Source organism: Macaca thibetana, chromosome 13 (assembly GCF_024542745.1).
Source record: "Macaca thibetana thibetana isolate TM-01 chromosome 13, ASM2454274v1, whole genome shotgun sequence".
In the NCBI taxonomy this organism is placed as follows: Eukaryota; Metazoa; Chordata; class Mammalia; order Primates; family Cercopithecidae; genus Macaca; species Macaca thibetana.
Genome location: NC_065590.1, coordinates 2,914,867 through 2,941,607, shown reverse-complemented (window position 1 = coordinate 2,941,607; position 26,741 = coordinate 2,914,867). Strand labels below are relative to the sequence as shown.

Here is a 26,741-nt window from a genome sequence, read left to right as displayed (position 1 = left end):
CGCGGGGGTGCTAAGTAAGGGTCCTTCAGGGCGGGAACCAGATTCGAGGCAGGGACGCAGGCCACGTTCGAAAAAAAGTACCGAAAGTCATAAGGCCCCAGTTCAGATGGGCGTTCCCCGCGTGACAGCACAGAGATAACGGCCACCCCTGGGCGAAGGTAGGAGAGCGGATGTGCTAGGTTGGAGGGGGCATTTCGGGGAGCTAGTTTAGGGGGAGCCCCCAGAAGCCCGGAGCAGTCAGGTCACACGACGGGCAGGAAGGAGGACCAGCAAATACTTTTTACTGAGCATGTAGGCGTTACGCTGGGTCTTTACTTATCTCCTCCAAATAAGTGAGTCGAAGTGGCAGGTGACTCGAAAGGTGACGAAATTCAAGTCAGTTTTGAAAGACACATTGCATTTAAAGGAATAAATGGTATTCGCAGTACAGAGATGATAATACGGGATGGAGTGGATCAGAAAACACACTGAGGCGAGTGATCATTCCCATTTGCCAACTCATTGCAGTTGGCAAGAAAATCCTGTGGTTCCATGAGATGGGAGATTACCCCAGTAGTCAAGGTAGCAAGGTAATAGTTTCGGCTAAGTATTGCTGCGTAACAAACTGCCTCAAACAGTGGCTTCTATCTCTAACATGGGGGCAAGGTGGGTGACTCCTCTGCTAGTTTCTCCTGGGCATATTCATGTGGCTTCATTCAGCACCGGTTGGCTATGCTGGGCGGTCCAAGATAACCTTATTCATGCTCTGGCAGGTGCTGCCTGGCTGCTAGGGCACCTCAACTGAGGCCTAATCTTGGAAGCAGCGCCTCAGCCATATTCTATTGGCCAAAAACAACAAAGCCAGCCCAGAGTTAAGGCGTGGCGTAGTGGACTTCACCTCCTGATGAGAGAAGCCCAAAGAATTGGTGGTCACCTTTTTCAGTCTTGCTCAGAAATCAGTCTCTCCTTCAGTGAAAATAGAAACCACGAAGACTTGCCTCTTGGAGTAAGAATCATTCAATGTTCAGTTTGGTGATGTTGATACGGTAAATGACCAGGGCTTCATGTAAAGCTACAATGAAGACAATGACACCTCATTTCTTTATTATTACACCTTTTACCAAAGTCACTCTGAGTTAGTCTTATCTTGTATTGTGCAGGTGGGAATGAATTTTGTTTAGAGTTAACTGCACTAGGAATTTTCCTAGTTATATTAAAAACAGTCACAGAATATTGCTGCTCTTTGCTTATATTACTAAATTCCCTGTCTCTGAAATATCAGGTGGTACAGTTTTGCGTTTTTTTCCCCTAGTTTCTTGCTGAAGAGGTTTTAAAGAATCCGATTCCCTCCTCCTTGCCCCAGGACTTCTGTCCCTTGGTTATTCTTAACTTTACCTACTTCTTTGGCTTCTCCACTGGAACCTTTCCAGTGACGCTCAAACATGCTGTACTCTTTAACAATCCTCCAGTGACCTCACTTCTCTTTCCACTTTTCATCCTGCCTGCTACCCTTCTGAGCCAACCTTCTTGGAAAAACCGCTGTACATCCAGTGTCTACTTTCTCACTTCCCATTCATTGTTTCAACATACTCCAAAATGGCTTTCCCCCCAGTTATTCCAGCAAAAGTGCTTTTGCTAAGGTCACTGGTGACATTCATATTGCTAGATCCAGTGGACTTTTCAGTCTTCATCTAACTGTTCATTTGACTACCTCAACCTGGAGATTCCTGTGGACAACTGTGACATTACCCTGTCAACTCCTCAGTCCCCTTTGCCAGGTTTTCCTCTAGCCTCACTGCCAACTCCTCAGTCCCCTTGGCCAGCTACCCTGCTCTAGTCAACCCCTAAATGTTGGAGTTCCTCAGATCTTTATCTCACACTACATTCTCCTTAAGCAATTTCATTCATTCTATGGCTTTAAGTACCATTTCTGTATACAACTTCAAAATTTATACTTTTTAGTTCCATAGATACAACTGCCTTGTAAACCTGGTAAGTCTAAAAACTATGCTCCTGAACTCACTCTTTTTTTCCCCCAGGGATCCTGCATGCATCTAGCCTTTTTTGCTAGAAGCCCTTTCTTCTTCCTCACTTTCCACTTCCAAACCATGTCCATGTCAAACTTCACCTGTACTCTATCCCCCTCTCTCCACTTTTATGACCATCACCTTCATTCACTTAGACAACCATGTCACTGCACAAGCTATAAATGTCCTCAGAGGCTGCTCTACGGATTAGCGATTCTGTTGTTTCTTTACTTTCTTAATAAACTTGCTTTCAAAAATATCCTGAGATATTCTTTCCCATTTCCCACAGTTAAAAATAAAGTTTATGGCCCAGTGGGAGGATCATCTGAGGCCAGGAGTTTGAGACTAGTCTGGGTAACATTGTGAGACTCTGTCTCTAAAAAAATACAAAAACATGCTGGGTATGGTGGCACATGCCTGTAATCCTAGCTACTAGGAGGCTGAGGCAGGAAGATCGCTTAAGAACAGGAATTTGACACTGCAGTGAGCTATGATCGCTCCACTGCACTCCCTAACTTCCTGGGCAACAGAGACCATCTTAAAAAAAAAAATCAGCTTTATGTGGTATGTCTTGTGTTGTGTTATGTCTCTCTGAATGCTATACGTTTCTTCATGGCGTATCACAATTGGCATCTTATATAATTACTGTATAATGTCCTGTCTCTCCTAGTAGACAGGCACAAAACTCTACAAGGCAGTGGCTATTTTATTCACTACTGTATCTCCAGCATCAAGCACAGTGCCAGGCTAGGTGAACAATGAATGATTTGTGTATTTTTTTCTCTCCTAAAGAATTATGTTCCATAAATAATAAAAAGCATTGTCTTTTTAGCTTATGTCCCATTCAACAATTGTTTTTCACTCTCAATATTCCCTACAAACACATTTGTTTAGTATTTTTCTGATTAATAAAATATAGCTCCCCCTCCGAAAAGATGCCCTTTCCTCTTTTAAAATGAATGTTAAAGAGATTTCCAACTACCAGATATTTTCATAACTGATACACAAAACAAGGTTTTTTAACACCAGGTTGTTTTTCTCATATTAAATATTGGTGACATAAAATGGTATCATCTGCAAGACAAACTATTAACACTTGGAAAGAATACTTTTCTAACTCTAAAATGGATTCTATGTGGGGGGAAAAAGCAGTGTTAAAGGCACGATTTAAAATGTGAAATCCTTCTGAAGATATGCAATTTATTGGCCTTTTCAGTTTATCTGCAGTGATCTTTTATAGAACAAAAATGCAAAATGTAAGAAAGTAAAGTATCCTAAAGCAGAATCCCAAAATGGAAATGTAACATGCAAAACCGGTACACCAGAAATACTATGAAATACTGATGTCACATTGCTTGGACCTTTTTTTTTGTTTGTTTTTTTGAGACGGAGTGTCGCTCTTGTTGCCCAGGCTAGAGTGTGATGGCATGATCTCAGCTCACTGCAACCTCCGCCGCCGGGGTTCAAGCAATTCTCCTGTCTCAGCCTCCAAGGTGGCTGGGATTACACACGCCCACCACCACACCTGGCTAATTTTTTGCATTTTTAGTAGAAATGGGGTTTCACCATATTGGCCAGGCTGGTTGTGAACTCCTGACCTCAGGTGATTGCCCCGCCTCGGCCCCCCAAAGTGCTGGGATTACAGGCATGAGCCACCATGCCCGGCCACTTAGACACTTTTTTAAATCACTTGTTAAAGAAATACATTAAAATGAAAATGTTTTGGTGCCATTCAAATATTGTTACTTAAAAGCTCTGGTTTTTAAGAAGGATATAATATAATACCAGAGAAATCTGCTTTGAATTTTGGAAGGCTTTTTCACTCTAAATCAACTGCCTTTTGAATAGGCATAATCAAAAAATGCAGTGCAAGATGATTCACAAATAGTGTAAAATAAAGCAATAGTCTTCCGTCATTTTGTTAGGATTTCCTAATAAGGTTAAGTTCTCTTTCAACATCCCCTCTTAATCAAAGGCAGTTTTTGGTTTGTTTGGTAATACATACAAATTGCTTCATTCCACATCTGTCATTTCTAGTCCATCACTTTCTTTGATGTATACCACTGAACCCAAGGCTTTCTCAGAAAGAGATCTTGTGCCAGTCCCTTCAATCCTTGAAAAGTTTTCTTGATTTGTGTCTTCTAATCTTATTTTCTTGGTGTTTTGAAATAACTGAGTCGTTGGTTCCAACCTGCTTTTTTCAGTCCCTCGTATTAAGTGATCATCCACTTTTGAATCCATATGCATAGCAGATACCTGAGTAGCAGATTTACTAAGTGAAAATCCCATTGGGATAGCCGAACAAATATGAAAGTAATTTTTAAGTAGTGGAAGTGTTTCTTCAACTTGATTACTGAGGGAAAAAAAAAAAAAAAGTAAGTGAATACAGCAGGAATTTCCCTAACTTCATGGCAATGTTTGTTTGAATGATGATGATACATGGTGATACTAGAAATATAAAGTAAAATTGCCTCCTACCTTTCAGTGTTTACATTTTCTTTGTAGGAGGGTTTGCAGGTTCTGAAGATTTCTTTGAAAGTCTTTTTAAAGGAATTTATCTGATTTTATGTTTTTTTATCATTTTACTTTATATTTCTTTCATGTATCATCATCATTCAAACAAAAATAGTTAGGGAAAGTATTCACTTACTTTTTTTTTTTTTTTTCAGAAAATAGTAGAGATTCTCTTAATCCTTTCATTCTTGCTAGGAAACCTCTTACTAATGGGCTAAAGAAATAACTACTGAAGGCTAAATACTCTGCTAGTATTTTATTTTCTGCAAAAAATATATTCTATAAAGATACTTGTGATTGGCTGGGCGCCGTGGCCCACGCCTGTAATCCCAGCACTTTGGGAGGCCGAGGCGGGCGGATCACACTGGAGGTCAAGAGTTAAAGACCAGCCTGGCCAACATGGTAAAACCCCGTCTCTACTAAAAATACAAAAATTAGCTGGGTGTGGTGGTGTGCACCTGTAATCCCAGCTGCTCAGGAGGCTGAGGCGAGAGAATCACTTGAACCCGGAAGACGAAGGTTGCAGTGATCCGAGATCGCGCCACTGCGCCAGCCTGGGCAACAAGAGCGAGACTCTGTCTCAAAAAAAAAAAAAAAAAAAAAAAAAAAAAAAAAAAAAAGATACTTGTGATTAAGGATGCCCAGTCTGTTAAGAGAGATGATCGGCCAGGCGCGGTGGCTCATGCCTGTAATCCCAGCACTTTGGGAGGCTGAGGTGGGCGGATCACGAGGTCAGGAGATCGAGACCATCCTGGCTAACACGGTGAAACCGCGTCTCTACTAAAAATATAAAAAATTAGCCGGGCGAGGTGGCGGCGCCTGTAGTCCCAGCTACTCGGGAGGCTGAGGCAGGAGAATGGCGGGAACCCGGGAGGCGGAGCTTGCAGTGAGCTGAGATCCGCCAATGCACTCCAGCCCGGGCGACAGAGCGAGACTCCGTCTCAAAAAAACAAACAAGAGAGATGATCATGTAGCATGGAGGGAGGCCTTGGGAAGTTTCCCAAAGGAGGGGAGCCTAGGTCAGGGTTGCGCTTTCAAAGATGGGCGGGAACTTGGTAGGCAGAGTTGGCCAGGATGGCAGAAGGGCAGGCTACCTGCACAGTAGAGGTCTGAGAAAGCCCAGGGCTTACTGGAGAAGAGTCATCTACCCAAGATGCTCTAGTGGCAACCGAGATCTGGAGCAGATTCCACAGCTTGGAACGAAAGCACTCACCCCCCGACTTTTTTTTTTTTTTTTTTTGAGATGGAGTTTCGCCCTTTCACCCAGGCTGGAGTGAAGTGGTGTGATCTCAGCTCACTGGACCTCCATCCCCCAGGGTTAAAGTGATTCTCCTGCCTCAACCTCCTGAGTAGCTGGGATTACAGGCACCCGCCACCATGCCCAGCTAATGTTTGTATTTTTAGTAGAGATGGGGTTTTGCCATGTTGGCCAGGCTGGTCTCGAACTCCTGACCTCAGGTGATCCAGCCACCTCAGCTCCCAAAGTGCTAAGATTACAGGCATGAGCCACTGTGCCCGGCCTCACCCACTTTTAGAATGTATTATGTCTTTAATATTTAGCTACTGTATCTTTGATAGTTTACAATTTCATACTCATCGAACTCTAATTACCGACTGAACATTTCTAAAGAATCATCTTGAAACCCTATTTGTCCACATTTGTGATTGAATATCAGTGTTTATAACAAAACAGAGTCCTGGGTCTACTGTAGTAGCCTAAATATAGTAGCTACTCACATATTAATATAACAATTTGGCTTTCTAGGAATCAAATACAACTTAGCTAAATTTTTAAAGATCTCTGATGAAATTCTGAAATATGGTTTATACTTGTTTTTTAGATTTGGAACTTGAAGATGAATTTTTCTTCCTCATCAAAGGAATATCTAATACTGCCTTCAAATTAATAAAATTGAGTTTATTCTATTCTTTGGTTTCTCTTTTTGTTAGAAAGGAAATACTCCTGTCAAATGCATAACTTGAATCTAAACCTGAGGAAACAATCAGATAAACCCAAACAGAGGTATCCTCTATGAAACAAATAGCTTCTACCTAAAAATGTCAATGTTATGAAAGACACAGAGAGGCTGAGCAGCTGTTTCAGATTAAAGGAGGCTAAAGATACATTATTTCAAATGCAACCAATGCTCTTGAGTTGGGAAGGGGATGGAATGTACTACAAAGAGCATTACTTAGATAACTGCAACATTTGGATATTTCACAATATTAGATAATAATATTAGATCAATGTGATAGATGCCATGAATGTGATAATTGTGATAATTATATATAATAATATTATATATTATATATTATTGTGATAATTATATAAGTCAATGTCCTTGTTCTTAGGCAATACATACGGAAATAGTTGGGGGTGAAGAATCATATCTGCAAGTTGCCCTCAAATTGTTTAGCAATAGAGAGATAGATACATAGATACAGAAAGAGAGTAAAATATGCAAAATGCTAACAACTGTTAAATCTAGGAGGTAAAGCTTAAAAAGTTGTTCTACTTATTACATTTCTGTAGGTTTAAAACTTTTTCAAAATACAAAATTGAAAAAAGATTTTTAAAAAACACAAAACTCTATAAAACATTGCATTTGAAATCAACAAACATAAAATAATGATAACTTATGTAATTATCAATTTGTACATTAAATTTCAATCTAATAAAAGGACTGAGGAGGAACCAAATACAATAGGGTAGACTTGGCCCTGTGAGTCTCACCTTAACTTCCCCAGAGTTGAGGACATGAAGGGTGAACAAGTCTACTGGGGGCCTCTTTGGACTGGCATTTAGGTTGCCATTCAAGAAGAAATCTGGAATATACATGTAAGAATAAAGGTCCATAAAGAGATAAATCAATCTGGACAAAAAGAACAAAGGGCTTTCTTTACCAGATATTAAGATATGCTACATGGCTGGGCACAATGGCTCACGCCTGTAATTGCAGCACTTTGGGAGGCCAAGGTGGAAGGATCTCTTGAGTCTACCAGTTTGAGGGCAGCCTGGGCAACATAGGGAGACCTCATCCCTATCAGAAAAAACTTGAAAAAAAATAAAAGATATGCCACAAAGTAAAAGTAATAAAAATAACCTTGTACAGATACAGGAACAAATAGTAGAATATGACAGAGCTGTAACTCAGACTTAGGTATTTGAGGAACTTCACATATGTTACAGGTGGCACTATAAGGCAAAAGAGACTGTTTAGTATGATAGTATTGTGAACATTGGCTCACTATGTGGACAAAAGTTAAGCAGGATCTTAAATACAGAAGTGGGCTGGGCGCGATGGCTCACGCCTGTAATCCCAGGCCTTTGGGAGGTTGAGGCGGGTGGATCACAAGATCAGGAGTTCGAGACCAGCCTGACCAACATGGCGAAACCCCGTCTCTACTAAAAATACAAAAATTAGCTGGGTGTGGTGGCGGGTGCCTGTAATCCCAGCTACTCAGGAGGCTGAGGCAGGAGACTCGCTTGAACCCAGGAGGTGGAGGTTGCAGTGAGCCGAGATCATACCATTGCACTCCAGCCTGGGTGACAGAGCAAGACTCCATCTCAAAAAGAAAAGAAAAAAAGAAAGAAAAAAAAAAAGTGGAGTGCAAATGCATTAAAGACCTAAATGTGAATGGCAGAACTGTAAATGCAATAGAAGACAATGAAGGACACTATATCTGTTACCTTGGGGTGAAGAAAGATTTCTTGAACAAGACCTAAAAAGCTTGAACAATAAGGGAGGAAAACAGGTGAATTTGATTACTCATAATTGGGAATTTGTATTCAATGAAAAAAATATAAACAAAAAGATAAAGAGACAGGAAGGAGATATTTTCTGTGTCCAAAGCTGATGGTATTTAGTGGCTGGAATACAAAGAGAACACCTACAAATTAGCAAGGAAAAAGTAATCCCGCTAGAAAAATGGGCAAAGGATATAAAAACATAATTCAAAGACTGAGGAATCCCAAACAGATAATGAGAGTACATAAAGAGATATTCAGACTTAACTAGGAATCAGAGAAATTCAAGTTGCAAAGACAGTGCAACCTCCGCTCTCTGGGTTCCCATGATTCTCCTGCCTCAGCCTCCCGAGTAGCTGGGATTACAGGCACCCACCACCATGCCCGGCTAATTTTTGTATTTTTAGTAAAGATGGTGTTTCACCATGTTGGCCAGGCTGGTCTTGAACTCCCGACCTCAAGTGATCTGCCCTCCTTGGCCCCCCAAAGTGCTGGGATTACAGCATGAGCCACCGTGCCCGACCACATCTGGCTAATTTTTAAAACTCATTTTTTGTAGAGACAGGTGCCACTGTGTTGCCTAAGCTGGTCTCAAACTCCTGTCCTCAAGCAATTCTCCCACCTCCCAAAGTGCTGGGATTACTGGCGTGAGCCACCACGCCTGGACTGGTTTGAACCTTTTAGAACAAACTCCAGATCACAGCAGTCCTCTGCTCAACACACTCTAGTTGCTTCCCACCTCAGAGACAAAACCAAATTATCTACATATCTAGTCCCCAGCTGTGGTAGGCAGAATAATAGTCTCCAAAGATGTCTTTGTCCTGATCCCCAGAAGCTGTGACTATGTTATGTTATGTGGCAAGGGGGACTTAAGGTTGCTAATCAGCTGACTCTGAGGGTGGGAAAATTCTCCTGGATTAATTGGGTGGTACCAATGTAATCACTAGGAATTTTTGTTTGTTTGTTTGTTTTTCCTTTTTGGGACAGAGTCTTACTCTGTTGCCCAGGCTGGAGTGCAGTGGCATGACCTAAGGTGACTGCAGCCTCCGCCTCCTGGGTTCAAGTGATTCTTGTGCCTCAGCTCCCAAGTAGCTGGGATTACAGGTGCACACCACCACGACCAGTTAATTTTTGTATTTTTTGGGAGAGACAGAGTTTTGCCATGTTGACCAGGCTGGTCTTGAACTCCTGACCTCAAGTTATCTGCCTGCCTCAGCCTCCCAAAATGCTGGGATTGTAGGTGTGAGCCACCGTGCCTGCCACACAAGAGTCTTTAGAAGTGAAAGAGGGAGGTAGAATGTGTTAGCCATGATGCAATGTGTTAGCCATGATGCAATGTGTTAGCCATGATGCAATGTGAGGAGGACTTGACTGGCCATTTTTGGTGTTGAACATAGACTGGGATCACAAGGGCTGTCAGTAGAAGCTGGAAAGGCAAGGGGGATTTTCCCCTAGAGCCTCCAAAAGGAATGTAGACCTGCCTGACATGTTGATTTTAGCCCAGTGAGACCCATTTTGAACTTGTAAATCTCCAGAACCGTGTGATAATAAATTTGTGTTGCTTAAAGACACCAAGCGTGTGGTAAATTGTTGTAGCAGCCGTAGCAAACAACTCTACCAGCAAGCACTCTCTCCTGTCTCTTTCCCTTATTCTACCCCAGACCTATCACCCCATTGCTGTTCCTCAAGAATATTCTATGCCAAACCCTCTCCTGCTTCAGGACCTTTGCACTTACAGTTCCCCCAGCTTGAAGCAATTTCTGCATTGCAAACCACTTCCCTTGACGATAGTTAGTAACATGGGGCCTGGGATTGTGAAGAATGGCAGACTTCTGCTGCTAGTCATGATGGAGTAACAGAGACCAGACTTATCCTCATGCTTTCAGCATCTTTTTTTTTTTTTTTTTTTTTTGAGACGGAGTTTTGTTCTTGTCCCCCAGGCTGGAGTGCAATGGCACGATCTCGGCTCACTGCAACCTCTGCCTCCTGGGTTCAAGCAAGTCTCCTGCCTCAGCCTCCTGAGTAGCTGGGATTACAGGCGTGCGCCACCATGCCTGGCTAATTTTGTATTTTTAGTAGAGACAGAGTTTCTCCATGTTGATCAGGTTGGTGTCGAACTCCCGACTTCAGGTGATCTGCCCACCTTGGCCTCCCAAAGTGCTGGGATTACAGGCATGAGCCACCGTGCCCAGCCTGCTTTCAGCATCAAAACACAAAACACATGAAGCAATGGCTTTTAGATATTGGACAATAGGCAGTTTGGGAGAGTGATCCTTGAGAGAAAGGAAATAAAGTAAGCCCTATGAATGGACATTGCCTAGAACTTTCAGACCTCAGCATAAGGAGGAAACTATCTGATTTAAAAAAAAGGAACACAGCATCAGTGAGCTGTGGAACAAGATCAAGTGGCTTAACACGTATGGAATTGTTGTCCCAGGTTTTTTTTTGAGGGGATCAGGAAGAGAACAGTGAAAAAAAAAAAAAAAGTAATAACAGAGGTTTTTGTAGTGAAGTTTTTGAAATGATGGAAAAACTAAGGGACTAGAAAACCCAGACCTTAGAAGGTGTCTGTCACGAGAGAGAGAGAGAGCACGGGGTACTATATAAGGCTTAGCCTGGGCCAGGCACAGTGGCTCATGCATATAATCCTAGCACTTGGGAGGCTGAGGTGAGCAGATCACTTGAGTCCAGGAGTTCAAGACCAGCCTGGGCAACATGGTAAAACCCCATCTCTACAAAAACATACAAAAATTAGCTGGGCATGGTGGCACATACCTGTGGTCCCAGCTACTCAAGAGGCTAAGACAGGAGAACTGCTTCAACCTGAAAGGTGGAGGGTGCAGTGAGCTGAGATCATGCCAACATACTCCAGTCTGGGTACTGGGCAACAGAAGGAGACTGTCTTTAAAAAAAAAAAAAAAAAAAAAAAAAAAAAAAAAAAAGGCCGGGCGCAATGGCTCACGCCTGTAATCCCAGCACTTTGGGAGGCTGAGGCGGGTGGATCACGAAGTCAGGAGATTGAGACTATCCTGGCTAACACTGTGAAACCCCGTCTCTACTAAAAATAATAATAATAAAAAATTAGCCGGGTGTGGTGGTGGGCGCCTGTAGTCGCAGCTACTTGGGAGGCTGAGGCAGGAGAACGGCGTGAACCTGGGAGGCAGAGGTTGCAGTGAGCCAAGATCATGCCACTGCACTCCAGCCTGGGCAACAGAGAGAGACTCCGTCTCAAAAAAAAAAAAAAAAAAAAAAAAAAAAAAAAGGTTTAGTTGGGGCAGGATGGGACACTCACTACCCCTTGGGTTTCCAAAGAGGGAAGGAAATTTTTACTTTCTCAGGTTAGGGGAGAAAGTCAGCAGTTCTTGATAGGAAAAAAAGGAAAATCTTTTCACCCTCTTTTGACCTTAAAATGATCATTTCCTTACATTCTTTCCAAAGAATCTTCAGTACCATCTAGGTGGCATTCATAAATGCTTAAACTTTTCTTATTCCTTCTGTAAGGGAAGTACTTTCCTACTTCCTATATTAATAATCTCCCCACCCCTGAAGTCTTCAACTCCAACTGACAGTTTTAAACTTAGAACATTCTTTCCTATTTGTTTTTAATAATGCTAGGTAATGTATTCAAAATAATCTGAGTATCTGAAGAGGAAATGAGATTATACATTATTCCCGCTAACATAACTTCTCAGTTTATTTTGTCAATTAAAAATAATTATATTTCCGAAGATATGTGCTCCTTGTGTCCTCTAGCCTCTTAAAGTAACAGGGACACTTAATTTTTTTTTTGGTATCTGATTATACTTACAAAGTATATGATTATCTGAAAACAAATGCGACAAAATATAAGACTGTAATAACACGATGAAAAGAGATAGAAAAAACATGACACTTATATTAAATGTACTTTTATGACTAAATTTGTTCTAACATAAAAGTTGTTTATCCCTGCCCATGACATCTTGTGGGGGAAAAAAAATGAGTACTCACCTGGCAAAAACAGGAATTGTTAGTCTCCTCAAACGAGAGCTTACTCTTGATATACACAGCGTTCTACCATATCAAGGGCATCAGAGAATTGCTGTAAAAACCTACAGTCTATGTCATCTGCAGGAAAGGGACATGGTAGGTATTAAGAAAAATTAAGAAGACTTCCCCCCCCCCCCCCAATTCTGGGCTCCAAAAAATTGGTAGAAGAATGCAGCGCTCATTCTTTTTCACCAAAAGGCTCATTTGTCCACTTTAAGGTGAGGGGATTTGGAAAAGGACTGGCATGTGGAGAAGGAATATCGGCCAGGAATCTGGACTTTCGTTGCTAGTTCTGCCACTTCCCGATTCAGCTCTGATCGTGCAGAGCTGACCAAGCCGTGGTCCCCAGGCTCCCGACTCCAGGCTGCCCACGCTCACCGGGACAGGCCGGCTCGCTCCCCGCAGGCTGCAGTGGGAGGGCTGGACCTGGAAGGCTCCCTCAAAACAGGCCCAAAAGCAGCTCTAGGAGTAACCGGTTCACCGAACATGGGTCCAGAATGATGTCCAAGCTCTGGAAAAGTGGAACAAAGCCACCGCCGCGAAGCAGCAGGTGTTCCAAGCTGAAGGAAGACGGGGCGGCGAGAGGCAGCCTTGCGCATGCGCGTTCCATCCAGGTGCCGCAGCCTCAGGCCGGGATTCAGAAATGAGTCGTGGAAAAGGGGGCTCGCGGCTGGTTACTAGGAGACGGGACGCTCGGGTAGGGCGACTGGGCGCTGCGTGGGCGTGCGCCTGCGCGGCGCGGATGGGCCAGGAAGAGGTCCCTCCTAGGTGCCCTGTAAGGCAGGCAGGTGGACGTACGCGTCGCTCCGTGCGTAAGTGCGCGCGCACGGGTTGTAGTCCCCGCGAGAGGGAAGGTCGAGCCAGGTACGCGTGCGCACCGAGCCTGGGAGCGAGCGGGACGGAAGCAAAGCTGGGGCGCCGGGGAGGTGGAAGACGAGCCCCACTCCGGTACAGAGCGTGAGGGCGGGGCCACGGCGGCGCCGGCTGGCGCTAACCGCCCCCGCCTCCTTCCCGCGGGCTCCCTCCTTCCTCCGATTCGCCGGGGCGGGGCCGGGACGATTTGGGGGTGGGAAGGGAGGAGAAAGGGGCGGAGGATGGAGACTGGGCGGTTCTCGTATTCCCCGCGGAGGCCGAGACCTGGCAGTCGCGGGGATGAGCTCTGGGCAGGACGGCGGGCCGAGGAGCCCGGGGAGGGACCCGGAGCTCCAGGTAGAAGCTGCGGAGATGCGCAGGGTGGGGAGAGCGCTGCTGCTGGGCCAGGAGGTCTCTGAGAAGGCGGCTGCAAGCGGGCGGGAGTGGCGGGTGCGGGGCCGTGGCAGGCGGAGGTGGGCGCTCGCCGCGGGAGCCGCTGTGAGGGGCTGCGGCGGGCACCGCTGCCGGCCGGAAGCTTAGCTGCACGCGTTGCCCCTGCTTCTTGGGAGGTTAGGTTTGAGCCCAGTTCCTATGGTCACCGCTTCGCGTCCTCCCGCAGCTCTCCGCTTGGTTGTTGGGGGGACTGTTCAGTTTAGAAACGCTCTGGAAGCTCTGGTGGAGCCGAGGAATTTGGAAGTCACAGATTTGGGAGTTCAACCTGACTCCCTATCGCTCATTTCTGAGCCTCTGTCTAGACTTGGGGTGGTGAAAGGCTGAGATTACATAGGCATTTGCATGAAAATCTGATAATTTTAGTAAAATTATACACGGTAAAGGCAGGGAAAGCTGGCTTTTGTTGAAAAACTATTTGAGACTTAAATTGGATAACTAGGTGATCATGGACTTGATACCTAAAAACTCACAGAAATATGTTTTTTTTTTCACTTTTTTTTCCCCCGCGACTTCAGGAAGGTTTGCATAGATTACAGTGTCCCAACGTTTTCCTTCTTCCATTCCAGGACCTTATATCCTAGGAGATTTCCTTGTTTAAAATTCTCTGTACTGGTGTTCAGCATTTCAAGTATACTTTGTTTACGTGTAAGGACATAAATAGAATAACAATAGGTTTGTAAGTAGGAAAAAAACAGGTTAGTTATAGAAGTAGGATGTCACATTCGAATTTGCTTCCAGAATAAGACAGATTCTTGTTTGTATTTTAATTGATTAATGAGCCAAACTCTTCAGTCTTAGTGGGAAATAACTAGGAAGGTACATTAATGAAATATTAATTTTAAATCCTAAACTTTGGCATTATTTTTTTAATGGCAGCTTCCAAAATATTTCACGTATTGTTTACCTTCTGAAGGAAAATCATTGCTTGTAGCTCAGAATATAATCAGGTGTAGAGATTCTCTGGGAGATCTTTTCTGTCTGCTTTTTCAGTTGCTTAGACTAGTTTGTTTAGGACGATTTGGTTTTGAAGTCCTCCACACACACAGGCAGTTAGAAGTATTATTATTTATCTCCTTTTCAGATTACATGTTTCTTTCCGTCCCCACAGATGGCCACTCTCCTGACTTCTAAGAGCCACTTCCTTGATTTTCCTTAATGTTTCACATCATTGTATGTGAACATGCACATTACAGTTCGGCTTGTTTTTGAACTTCGTACAAATGGGATTGTACTGAGTATTCATTTACATCTTGCTGCTTTAGTCAACATTTTTTTAAGATTAATCTTTATTGTTGCTCTCAGTATTTAGTTTGGTGATTGTTTCCCCAAATATTTATCCACTTATTATATAAAATCCTCTCTCAAAATTATTCATAAATCTTGTATGGTTTTCCACATCCTTCTGTTAGTGAGGCTGTTCCTTCTTACTTCAATGTCTGTAAGTTTATGCTTTTGGAGACAATATTTTTAAAAAGAAAAACCCACCTCAACTGTAGTAAACTTTTGTGGAACCAGATTTCAGAATTCCATATGAAGTAGTCCAGTATTTTCCATTCTATCAAAAAATTAAATAATTTGTTGAATACATATTATGTGCTTCATATTTTGCTCAACACTGATGATACTTTTTATTATATAATCTTCTGTTTCACTGAAAAATTAAAATTCAACTAGACAGAAACTTCCTCAGATTTCCATGCCACTTACCTTTTTTTTTGTTTTGAGACATGATCTCACTCTGTCGCCCAGGCTGGAGTGCAATGGTGCGATCATGACTCACTGCAGCCTTGACCTCCCGGACTCAAGTGATTCTCCTATCTCAGCCTCCCAAGTAGCTGGGACCACAGGTGGATGCCACTATGCCTGGATAATTTCTTTTTTCTTTTTTGTAGAGACAGGGACTCACTATGTTGTCCAGGTTGGTCTCAAATTCCTGGGCTCAAGTGATCCTCTGGCCTTGGCCTCCCAAAGTGTGGGGATTATTGGGATTACAAGTGTCTAAATCTTCACCTGTCTTTGCTTTTCTCTTTCTTGTCTCAGGGCAATACGTATTTACCTGGGTTTCCTCTTATTACCTCAGCTGTCTTTCTCCATCTATTAACATTAACTCATGCCTTAGGAATCTTCATTGTTTCTGTACTGTAGGACTTCTTCACCTGGAGTCCAAGGACCTTAGAGAGTCTTAAATCGTGTATTTGCATTTTTCTGAGGAGAGGCTGCAGGGCTTTTAATTCTGAAAGAGGATCCTATGTAAAGAGAATTAAGGAACAAGTTTTTCTCCTTCTGTAGTGACCTTTCCACAACCTTGGTCGTCTTCCACCTTTGTTCTACCTTTCTTCCTCTCACAATCATGCTTCCTAAAAGAAGTTTACATTTTCCATTTTTTTTTTCTTTACTATTCATTCATTAGTCCCCTTCAGACTTGTTTTCACCCACCATTGCAACTGGTTTGTTCGAATCATTAAATTTTCTTATTTTGAAAATGTTTTATTGCGTTTCACCTTTGTGCTGGGCACTTTTAAGGCATTAGGGATATAACAGAGACAAGACAAAAACCTAGGGCTCTAGAATGTTATATTCTAGTAGGGGGAGGTAGTAAACAAGTGAGCAAATAAATGATATAATTTCAAGTAGTGATAAGTGCAAATAGCTTATCGCTTATTTGAGAGAGTGACTGGGAGAGAGGCTGCTTTAGGTAAGTAGTCAGGGAGGCCCTCTGACATTTCAGCCAAGGAGCTGAGGGTGAGAAGATAGCCATGTGAAAGGCTGGGTAGAAAGTGTTCCTGAGAGGAAAAGCAAGAGCAGAGGACTTGAAGTCAAATGATATTGGCACATATCTTAGTCCATTCAGGTTGCTCTAATGAAATAACATAAGCAGCAGAAATTTAATTCTTACAGTTCTGGAGACTGGGAATTCTAAGATCAAGTTGCTAGCAGAATCAATGTGTGGTGTTTTTTGGTTTATAGATGGTACCTTCAGACTGTGTCCTCATATGTTAGAAGGGGCGAGGGAGCTCTCTGGGATCTATTATATACTGGCAACTCATCATGGCCTAATCATCCCCTGAAGGCTGTGCCTTTTTTTTTTTTTTGACGTGGAGTCTCACTCTGTCCCCCAGGCTGGAGTGCAGTGACATGATCTCGGCTCACTGCAATAAATCCCTTCTAAGTTATTAGCAAATGTTGTTGGTTCTACCTTAAAATATATATTCTAAATCCATCCACTTCTCTATATTTTTGTTACCACCTCCCTGGTCCAAGTCACCATCATCTCCCACCTAGAATACTGCAACCGTTCCCTGCTGTCTTTCTGCTTCTATTGTTGCACCCTACAACCTATTCTCCACACGGAAATCAAATCAATCACTTCAAAATAATGAGATCCTGTGGGAGGGGAGAAGGGAGAGGGAAAAAAACGAAAAAGAAAATTATAATAAGATGATCCTGGCTCAAAAATACACCAATGGCTTCCCACTGCAAGTAAGAATAAAATCCAGGCTGGGTGCTGTGGCTCATGCCTGTAATCTCAGCAGTTTGGGAGGCTGAGGCAGGCAGATCACAAGGTCGATAGATCGAGACCATCCTGGCCAACATAGTGAAACCCCGGCTCTACTAAAAATACAAAATTTAGCCGGACGTGGTGGTGTATGCCTGTAATCCTAGCTACTCGGGAGGCTGAGGCAGGAGAATCATTTGAACCAGGGAGTCAGAGGTTGCAGTGAGCCGGGATCACGCCACTGCACTCCAGCCTGGCGACAGAGACTCTGTCTCCAAAAAAAAAAAAAAAAAAAAAAAAAAACATGGCCCTTGTCTTCACTTAAAAGATCTAGTACATCTAGTACTCCTTCTTTGTTCACCCAATAGCTTTTTCTTTCTGTTCCTCTAATGTGCGGCTTCAGTCTGAATGTCTCTGTCCTCGCAAAATTTTTAAGTTGAAATTCTAACCCCTAAGATGATCAGGGGTTAGATAAAGAGGCACAGTCTTGGTCGGGTGCAGTGGCTCACGCCTGTAATCCCAACAGTTTGGGAGGCGGAGGTGGGTGGATCATGAGGTCAGGAGTTCGACACCAGCCTGGCCAAGATGATGAAACCCTGTTTCTACTAAAAATACAAAAGTTAGCTGGGCATGGTGGCAGGCGCCTGTAATCCCAGCTACTTGGGAGGCTGAGGCAGGGAATTGCTTGAACCTGGGAGGTGGAGGTTGCAGTGAGCTGAGATCATGCCACTGCACTCCAGCCTGGGTGACAGAGCATGACTGTCCCAAAAAAAAAAAAAAAAAAAAAAAGAAAGTCTTTTTTAGACATGTTAAAGTAGCCATGGCTGTGGACATCCCGTAAAAGTAATATAATGCATTAAGTGCTCCAGTAGGGATATACTCATAGTTCTTTTGGAATGGAGAGTAGATCCTAAGTCTTTTTTGAAGAAGTAGAAGTCAGAAATACTTTTTTTGTAGCTTCTTTCTCAGTGTTCCCTTAGCATCTATGTGCATTACTCTGATGTAGCAGTAATCATGGTGTGCTGTAATTTCTGATTTATTTGTTCTGGACTTTCCTAGATTCATTTAGGGTTGAAATTGTAGGGTTCTATTTGTTTTACATCTTTTTATCCTCAGAAAGGTGTTTTTGGTTCATTCTTATTCTAGCTATTTGTAAGTTTACTTATAAAGTGAATAAATGTGATGGCTACAGTCTGAAAGCATGAACTAAAACAGTGATAGGGATGGAAGAAATGTAACAGATAATTTTTAGTGAAAAGATCAGTAGGACTTGATAGCCAATTAAGTTGACTCAGTGAGAGGAATTAGTAATAATAGTAAATAGTAACATGTATATAGTGCTTATCATGTGCCAGGCACTATTCTAAGTGCTAAAGTTCAAACATGTATTAATTCATTTAATCCTCACACAATTCTATGATGCAGATACTCTTTTTTTTTTTTTTTTGGTACAAAGTCTTGCTCTTGTCCCCCAAGCTGGAGTGCAATGGTGCAATCTCGGCTCACTGCAACCTCTGCCTCCTGGGTTTAAGTGATTCTCCTGCCTCAGCCTCCCAAGTAGCTGGGATTATAGGTGCCTGCCACCATGCCCAGCTAAGGTTTGTATTTTCAGTAGAGGTGGGGTTTCACCATGTTGGCCAGGCGGGTCTCGAACTCCTGACCTCAGGTGATCTGCCCGCCTCAGCCTCCCAAAGTGCTGGGATTACAGGCGTGAGCCACTGCACCTGGCCTATGCAGATACTCTTATTGTCATCCCTATTTTGTAAATGAGGAAGCTATAGTCAGCAAAGTAACCAAGTCACCCAAGGTCACGCAGCTAATATGTGGCAGAACTAGGATAATGAATGTAGGCAGGCTGATGCCAAAATACATGCTGTTAACCACTCTGCTGTGTGACTTCCTAATTGAGAATGAAAGTTCTTCCTTATTTTAGACTTCACATTGAAAAAAATAAAAAAGAATAAATTAAAAATAATTTTTTAGCGGCTGGCAAGATGGCCGAATAGGAACAGACCCTGTCTGCAGCTCCCAGCGAGATGAACGCAGAAGGCGCAGAAGGCGGGTGATTTCTGCGTTTCCAACTGAGTGTAAACAAAGCCAGTGGGAAATTCGAACTGGGCGGAGCCCACTGCAGCTTGGCAAAGCCGCTGTGGCCAGACTGCCTCTCTAGATTCCGCCTCTCTGGGCAGGGCATCTCTGAAAGAAAGGCAGCAGCCCCAGTCAGGGGCTTATAGATAAAACTCCCATCTCCCTGGGACGGAGCACCTGGGGAAAGGGGTGGCTGTGGGTGCAGCTTCAGCAGACTTGAATGTTCCTGCCTGCTGGCTCTGAAGAGAGCAGCAGAGTGCTCTAACTCTGCTAAGGGACAGACTGCTGCCTCAAGTGGATCCCTGACCCCTGTGCCTCCTGACTGGGAGATATCTCCCAGCACGGGTCGACAGACATCTCATACAGGAGAGCTGTGTCTGGCATCTGGCAGATGCCCCTCTGGGACGAAGCTTTCAGAGGAAGGAACAGGCAGCAATCTTTGCTGTTCTGCAGCTTCTGCTATTTGCTGGTGATACTCAGGCAAACAGGGTCTGGAGTGGACCTCCAGCAAACCCCAGCAGACCTGCAGCAGAGGGGCCTGGCTCTTAGAAGGAAAACTAAAAACCGAAAAGAATAGCATCAACATGAATAAAAAGGACGTCCACACAGAAACCCCATCTGAAGGTCTCCAACATCAAACACCAAAGGTAGATAAATCCATGAAGATGAAGAAAAACCGGTGCAAAAAGCCTGAGAATTTCAAAAACCAGAATGCCTCTTCTCCTCCAAAGGATTACAACTCCTCACCAGGAAGGGAGCAAAACTGGATGGAGAATGAGTTTGACGAATTGACAGAAGTAGGCTTCAGAAGGTGGATAATAACAAACTCCTCTGAACCAAAGGAGCATGTTCTAATCCAGTGCAAAGAAGCTAAGAACCTTTTAAAAAGGTTAGAGGAATTGCTAACTAGAATAACCAGTTTAGAGAAGAATACCTGATGGAGCCAAAAAACACAGCACGAGAACTTGGTGAAGCATATGCAAGTATCAATAGCCAAATCGATCAAGTAGAAGAAAGGCTATGAGATTGAAGATCAACTTAATGAAATAAAGCGTGAAGACAAGATTAGAGAAAAAAGGATGAAAAGAAACGAACAAAGCCTCCAAGAAATATAGGATTAAGTGAAAAGACCAAACCTGCATTTGATTGGTGTAGCCTGAAAGTGACAGGGAGAATGGAATCAAGTTGGAAAACACTCTTCAGGATATTATCAAGGAGAGCTTCCCCAACCTAGCAAGGCAGGCCAACATTCAAATTCAGGAAATACAGAGAACACCACAAAGATACTCCTCAAGCAGAGCAACCCCAAGACACATAATCATCAGATTCACCAAGGTTGAAATGAAAAAGAAAATGTTAAGGGCAGGCAGAGAGAAAGGTCAGGTTACCCACAAAGGGAAGCCCATCAGACTAACAGTGGATCTCTCTGCAGAAACCCTATAAGCCAGAAGAGAGTGGGGTCAGTATTCAACATTCTTAAATAAAAGAATTTTCAACCCAGAATTTCATATCCAGCTAAACTCAGCTTCATAAACAAAGGAGACATAAAATCTTTTACAGACAAGCAAATGCTGAGAGATTTTGTCACCACCAGATCTGGCTTACAGGATCTCCTAAAGGAAGCACTAAACATGGAAATGAAAAATAGGTACCAGCCATTGCAAAAACATACCAAATTGTAAAGACCGTCAACACTGTGAAGAAACTGCATCAACACGCAAAATAACCAGCTAGCATCATAATGACAGGATCAAATTCAAATATAACAATATTAACCTTAAATGTAAATGAGCTAAATGACCCAATTAAAAGGCACAGACTGGCAAATTGGATGAAAAGTCAAGACCTATTGTTGTGTTGTATTCAGGAGACCCATCTCACATGCAAAGACATACATAGGCTCAAAATAAAGGTATGGAGGAGGATTTACCAAGCAAATGGAAAGCAAACAAAGCAGGGGTTGCAATCCTAGTCTCTGATAAAACAGACTTTAAACCAACGAAGATCAAAGAAGACAAAGAAGGGCATTACATAATGGTTAAGGGATCAATGCAACAAGAAGAGCTAACCTAAATATATGTGCACCCAATCCAGGGCACCTAGATTCATAAAGCAAGTCCTTAGAGACCTACAAAGAGACTTAGACTCCTACACAATAATAGTGGGAGACTTTAACACCCCACTGTCAATATTAGATCAATGAAACAGAAAATTAACAAGGATATTCAGGACTTGAACTCAGCACTGGACCAAGTGGACATAATAGACATCTACAGAACTCTCCACCCCAACTCAACAGAATATGCATTCTTCTCAGCAAGACATCACACTTATTCTAAAATTGACCACATAATTGAAATAAAACACTCCCCAGCAAATGCAAAAGAATGGAAATGATAACATTCTCAGACTACAGTGCAATCAAATTAGAACTCAGGATTAAGAAACTCACTCAAAACCACCCAACTACGTGGAAACTGCTCCTGAATGACTACTGGGTACATAATGAAACTAAGGCAGAATTAAGTTCTTTGAAACCAATGAGAACAAAGACACAACACACCAGAATCTCTGGGACACAGCTAAAGCAGTGTGTAAAGGGAAATTTATAGCACTAAATGCCCACAGGAGAAAGCAGGAATGATCTAAAATCAACATCCTAACATCACAATTAAAAGAACTAGAGAAGCAAGAGCAAACAAATTCAAAAGCTAGCAGAAGATAAGAAGTAACTAAGATTAGAGCAGAACTGAAGGAGATAGAGACACGAAAAGCCCTTCAAAAAAATCAATGAATCCAGGAGCTGCTTTTTTGAAAAGATCAACAAAATTGATAGACTGCTAGCTAGACTAATAAGAGAGAAGAATCAAATAGACAATAAAAAAATGATACAGGAGGTACCACCACTGATCCCACAGAAATACAAACTACCGTCAGAGGATACTATAAACACCTATCTGCAAATAAACTAGAAAATCTAGAAGAAATTGATAAATTCCTAGACACATATACCCTCCCAGGACTAAACCAGGAAGAAGTCAAATCCCTGAATAGACGAATGACAAGTTCTGAAATTGAGGCAGTAATTAATAGCCTAGCAACCAAAAAAAAAAAAAAAAAAAAAAACCCAAGATTAGATGGGTTCACAGCCGAATTCTACCAGAGGTACAAAGAGGAACTGGTACCATTCCTTCTGAAACTATTCCATACAATAGAAAAAGGGAGAATCCTCCCTAACTCATTTTATGTATCCAGCATCATCCTGATGCCAAAACCTGGCAGGGAAACAACAACAAAACGTTTCAGGCCAATATTTCTGATGACCATCGATGTGAAAATCCTCAATAAAATACTGGCAAACCAAATCCAGCAGCACATCAAAAAGCTTACCCACCACAGTCAAGTCAGCTTTGTCCCTGGGATGAAGTCATATGGTTCAACATATGCAAATCAATAAACATAATCCATCACATAAACAGAACCAATGACAAAAACCACATGGTTCTCTCAATAGATGCAGAAAAGGCCTTTGATAAAATTCAGCACCTCTTCATGCTAAAAACTCTCAATAAACTAGGTATTGATGGAATGTATCTCAAAATAATAAGAGCTATTTATGACAAACTGCATAGCCAATATCATACTGAATGGGCAAAACCTGGAAGCATTCCCTTTAAAAACTGGCACAAGAAAAGGATGCCCTCTCTCACTACTCCTATTCAACATAGTGTTGGAAGTTCTGGCTGGGGCAGTCAGGCAAGAGAAAGAAATAAATGGTATTTGGATAGGAAGAGAGGAAGTTGAATTCTCTCTGTTTGCAGATGATGTGATTGTATATTTAGAAAACCCCACACTGTCTTAGCCCAAAATCTCCTTAAGCTGATAAGCAACTTCACCAAAGTCTCAGGATACAAAATCAGTGTGCAGAAATCAAAAGCATTCCTATACACCAATAATAGACAAACAGCCAAATCATGAGTGAGCTCTCATTCACAATTGCTACAAAGATAATAAAATACCTAGGAATACAACTTACAAGGGATGGGAAGGACCTCTTCAAGGAGAACTACAAACCACTGCTCAAGGAAATAAGAGGACACAAATAAATGGAAAAACATTCCATGCTCATGGATCAGAAGAATCAATATTGTGAAAATGGCCATACTGCCCAAAGTATTTTGTAGATTCAGTGCTATCCCCATGAAGCTACCAGTGACTTTCTTCACAGAATTAGAAAAAACTTCTTTAAATTTCATATGGAACCAAAAAAGACCCCCTATAGCCAAGACAATCCTAAGCAAAAAGAACAAAGCTGGAGGCATCACGATACTGGACTTCAAACTATACTACAAGGCTACAGTAACCAAAACAGCATGGTACTGGTACCAAAACAGATACATTTATACCAGTGGAACAGAACAGAGGCCTCAGAAATAACACCACATATCTACAACCATCTGATCTTTGACAAACCTGACAAAAACAAGCAATGGGGAAAGGATTCCCTATTTCATAAATGGTGCTGGGAAAACTGGCTAGCCATATGCAGAAAACTAAAACTAGACCCTTTCCTTACACCTTATACAAAAATTAACTCAAGATGTATTAAAGACTTAAACATAGGCCGGGCGTGGTGGCTCAAGCCTGTAATCCCAGCACTTTGGGAGGCCAAGATGGGTGGATCACGAGGTCAGGAGATCGAGACCATCCTGGCGAACACAGTGAAACCCCATCTCTACTAAAAAAATACAAAAAACTAGCCGGGCGAGGTGGTGGGCGCCTGTAGTCCCAGCTACTTGGGAGGCTGAGGCAGGAAAATGGCGTAAACCTGGGAGGCGGAGCTTGCAGTGAGCTGAGATCCGGCCACTGCACTCCAGCTTGGGTGACAGAGTGAGATTCCATCTCAACAAAAAAAAAAAAAAAAGAAAAAAAGGCTTAAACATAAAACGTAAAACCATAACAACCCTAGAAGAAAACCTGGGCAATACCATTTAGGACGTAGGCATAGGCAGAGAGTTCATGACTAAAACACCAAAAGCAATGGCAACAAAAGCCAAAATTGACAAATGGATCTAATTAAACTAAAGAGCTTCTGTATAGCAAAAGAAAGTGTCATCAGAGTGAACAGGCAACCTACAGAATGGGAGAAAATTTTTGCAATCTACCCATCTGACGAAGGGCTAATATGCAGAATCTACAAGGAACTTAAGCAAATTTACAAGAAAAACAAAACTCCATCAAAAAATGGGCAAAGGATATGAACAGACACTTCTCAAAAGAAGACATTTATGCAGCCAACAAACATGAAAAAAAGCTCATCATCACTGGTCATTAGAGAAATGCAAATCAAAACCACAATGAGATACCATCTCATGCCAGTTTGAATGGCGATCATTAAAAAGTCAGGGAACAGCAGGTACTGGCGAAGTTGTGGAGAAATAGGAACGTTTTTACCCTGTTGGTGGGAGTGCAAATTAGTTCAACCATTGTGGAAGACAGTGTGGCGATTCTTGAAGGATCTAGAATCAGAAATACCATTTGACCAAGCAATCCTATTACTGGGTATATACCCAAAGCATTATAAATCACTCTACTCTAAAGACATATGCATACGTATGTTTATTGCAGCACTGTTCATAATAGAAAAGACTTGGAACCAACCCAAATGCCCACCAATGATAGACTAGATAAAGAAAATGTGGCACATACACACCATGGATACAGTGCAGCCATTAAAAAGGATGAGTTCATGTCCTTTGCAGGCATGTGGATGAAGGTGGAAACCATCATTCTCAGTAAACTAACACAAGAACAGAAAACCAGACACTGCATGTTCTCACTCATAAGTGGAAGTTGAGAACACATATGCCAGGGCCTATCTGGGAGTGGGGGCCTAGGGGAGGGATAGCATAAAAAGAAAAAATAATTTTTTAAAAAAGGAACCTTGTCTCACTTGCCTTTTCTGAGAACTGTACAACAACACAAGTTCCATTCTAATTGATGAGATTGCAGCAAGGTTGAGGATATTTATGTGGCCCGAGGTGGGGAAGCTGGCAGACCAGGCATGGGAATTCCAGATATACTGATGTCTCTTTCCCCTAGAGATATTGTCCCCAAAGCTGGTGGAGGGAGGCTAGCAGCTCCAGCATGATTGATTAGGATTGTCAGGTGGACTTGTGGTCTCTTGCTATTTTTAATTCCTAGCCAGGCCTGATAGGTACTTTTGCAAAAGTCCCACTTTATTCGGTTTACCAAAGAGGAGGAAGAAAGTCTGATTTTGTCTGCTTTATCACACTGCTTCATTATCAACCTCAAGAAATTTTTTGACATTTTTTATTACATAAAGAACTCTGTGCATGTTCTTTCCCCATTGGATACAGAGAGTTTTTGGACATTTTTTGTTCTTAAGAGTCTAATGTGGGAGGAAGACATCCAGTAAAACTTAGAACATAAATTCTTCTATAATCTCTATATAAATATCAATTAATAGATGATCATTATGCAGTGGAGAAGACAGAGAAAACCTGGAGAAAATTGAATTCAAGCTGAGCCTTAGAAATGTCTTAAGTTAAATGGAGAAAAGAGTGAGGGCAAGGCTTCTTGAACAGATGATAAAATACTTTTGAATATATATGTATTAAGAATGTGTTGGCTGGGTGTGATGGCTCATGCCTGTAATCCCAGGGAGACTTAGGCGGGAGGATCTCGTGAGCCCAGGAGTTCAAGACTAGCCAGAGCAACATAGGGAGACCCTGTCTCTACAAAATGGAAAACAATTAGCCAATTGTGATGGCACATGCCTGTGTTCCCCCCAGCTATTTGGGAGGCTAGGGTGGGAGGATTGCTTGGGCCTTGGGGGTCGAGGCTGCAGTGAGCAGCTGTGATCATGCCAACCTGGGTGACAGAGCGAGACCCTTTTGTGTTGCATAGTTTGTCTTTCATAGAGGGCTTCTTGGAGGTATCAAGCAGGAGATAAGTTTGGAGAAGTAGGAAGGGACAAAATTACAAAAGTACTCTGGATATTGAATGGGTTTAGACTTTAAGAGATCCTTGCTATTCAAATAAATCAGAAATTACAGCACAGCATGATTCAACATGTGGTCTCTGTACCAACCAAATAGGGATCTCCAAGCAGCTTTATAGAAATGTCAAATCTCAGCCTGTAAATAAGAATCTGCATTCACACAACAGTCCCAGATGATTCTTACATTTCAATAAAAATTGAACAGTACTGCTCCAGTGAGGAGTCGTTTCATTCTGTTATTCTAAATCATTTTTATCACTAGGAATACATTTTTCAACAGAAACTATGTAAGAAATGGTAGTTAGGAGTTCAGTCCAGCCACTAGGGGTTTAAATGCTTCATAATTTGAAATATTCTGTGAAATCTAATGCTGAGGTTCCAGGTGGGGCAGTAACTGTTGCAATGAAGAACAGTTGTGCCTTGTTTAGAGCCAAGAAAAAAGGGAAATAAATCTGCCAGCCTGTTTAAGTGCTGGTTTACATATCATAAGGTCAGTGACTGGGGAGATCCTGATTCTGTAATTCCTTAGGT

General features: G+C 42.3%; 2 protein-coding genes across 10 annotated transcripts in view; one reads left to right on the top strand and one right to left on the bottom strand.

Moving 5' to 3' along the window:
* Window positions 1-13: 13 nt before the first annotated feature.
* On the bottom strand, window positions 14-12,908 carry C13H2orf15 (chromosome 13 C2orf15 homolog). Of its 3 annotated transcripts, XM_050755179.1 has the most exons (4): window positions 12,676-12,908; window positions 12,259-12,375; window positions 7,255-7,346; window positions 14-4,359 (listed from the first exon to the last, which is right to left on the bottom strand). In XM_050755179.1, the coding sequence occupies exons 3-4, from the start codon at window positions 7,278-7,280 to the stop codon at window positions 4,020-4,022; spliced, it is 366 nt and encodes a 121-aa protein (XP_050611136.1). In that variant the 5' UTR covers window positions 7,281-7,346; window positions 12,259-12,375; window positions 12,676-12,908; the 3' UTR covers window positions 14-4,019. The 3 variants fall into 3 exon arrangements, with proteins under 3 accessions (XP_050611136.1, XP_050611137.1, XP_050611138.1); XM_050755180.1 differs by lacking the exon at window positions 12,259-12,375; XM_050755181.1 differs by lacking the exon at window positions 7,255-7,346 and having other exon boundaries at window positions 12,259-12,908.
* A 174-nt stretch (window positions 12,909-13,082) lies between these two features.
* The window catches only part of TSGA10 (testis specific 10), a 149,937-nt gene continuing 136,278 nt past the window's right edge, over window positions 13,083-26,741 (top strand). For 4 of the 7 annotated variants that reach the window (XM_050755074.1, XM_050755073.1, XM_050755072.1 and 1 more), the window contains exon 1: window positions 13,395-13,506. In XM_050755074.1, coding sequence (XP_050611031.1) covers window positions 13,450-13,506 — 57 coding nt within the window. In that variant the 5' untranslated portion in view covers window positions 13,395-13,449. Of the gene's footprint in view, window positions 13,246-13,394; window positions 13,507-26,741 lie in introns of those variants that run through there. The other 3 variants (XM_050755077.1, XM_050755078.1, XM_050755076.1) reach the window with 3 other exon arrangements.

Coding starts and splice junctions, on each gene's coding strand:
- C13H2orf15 (XM_050755179.1), bottom strand. CDS start 7,280: ATGTCCTCAACTCTGGGGAAGTTAAG. Junction 4,360..7,254: donor TCAACTCTGGGGAAGTTAAG/GTGAGACTCACA, acceptor TTTTTCCCTCAG/TAATCAAGTTGAAGAAACAC.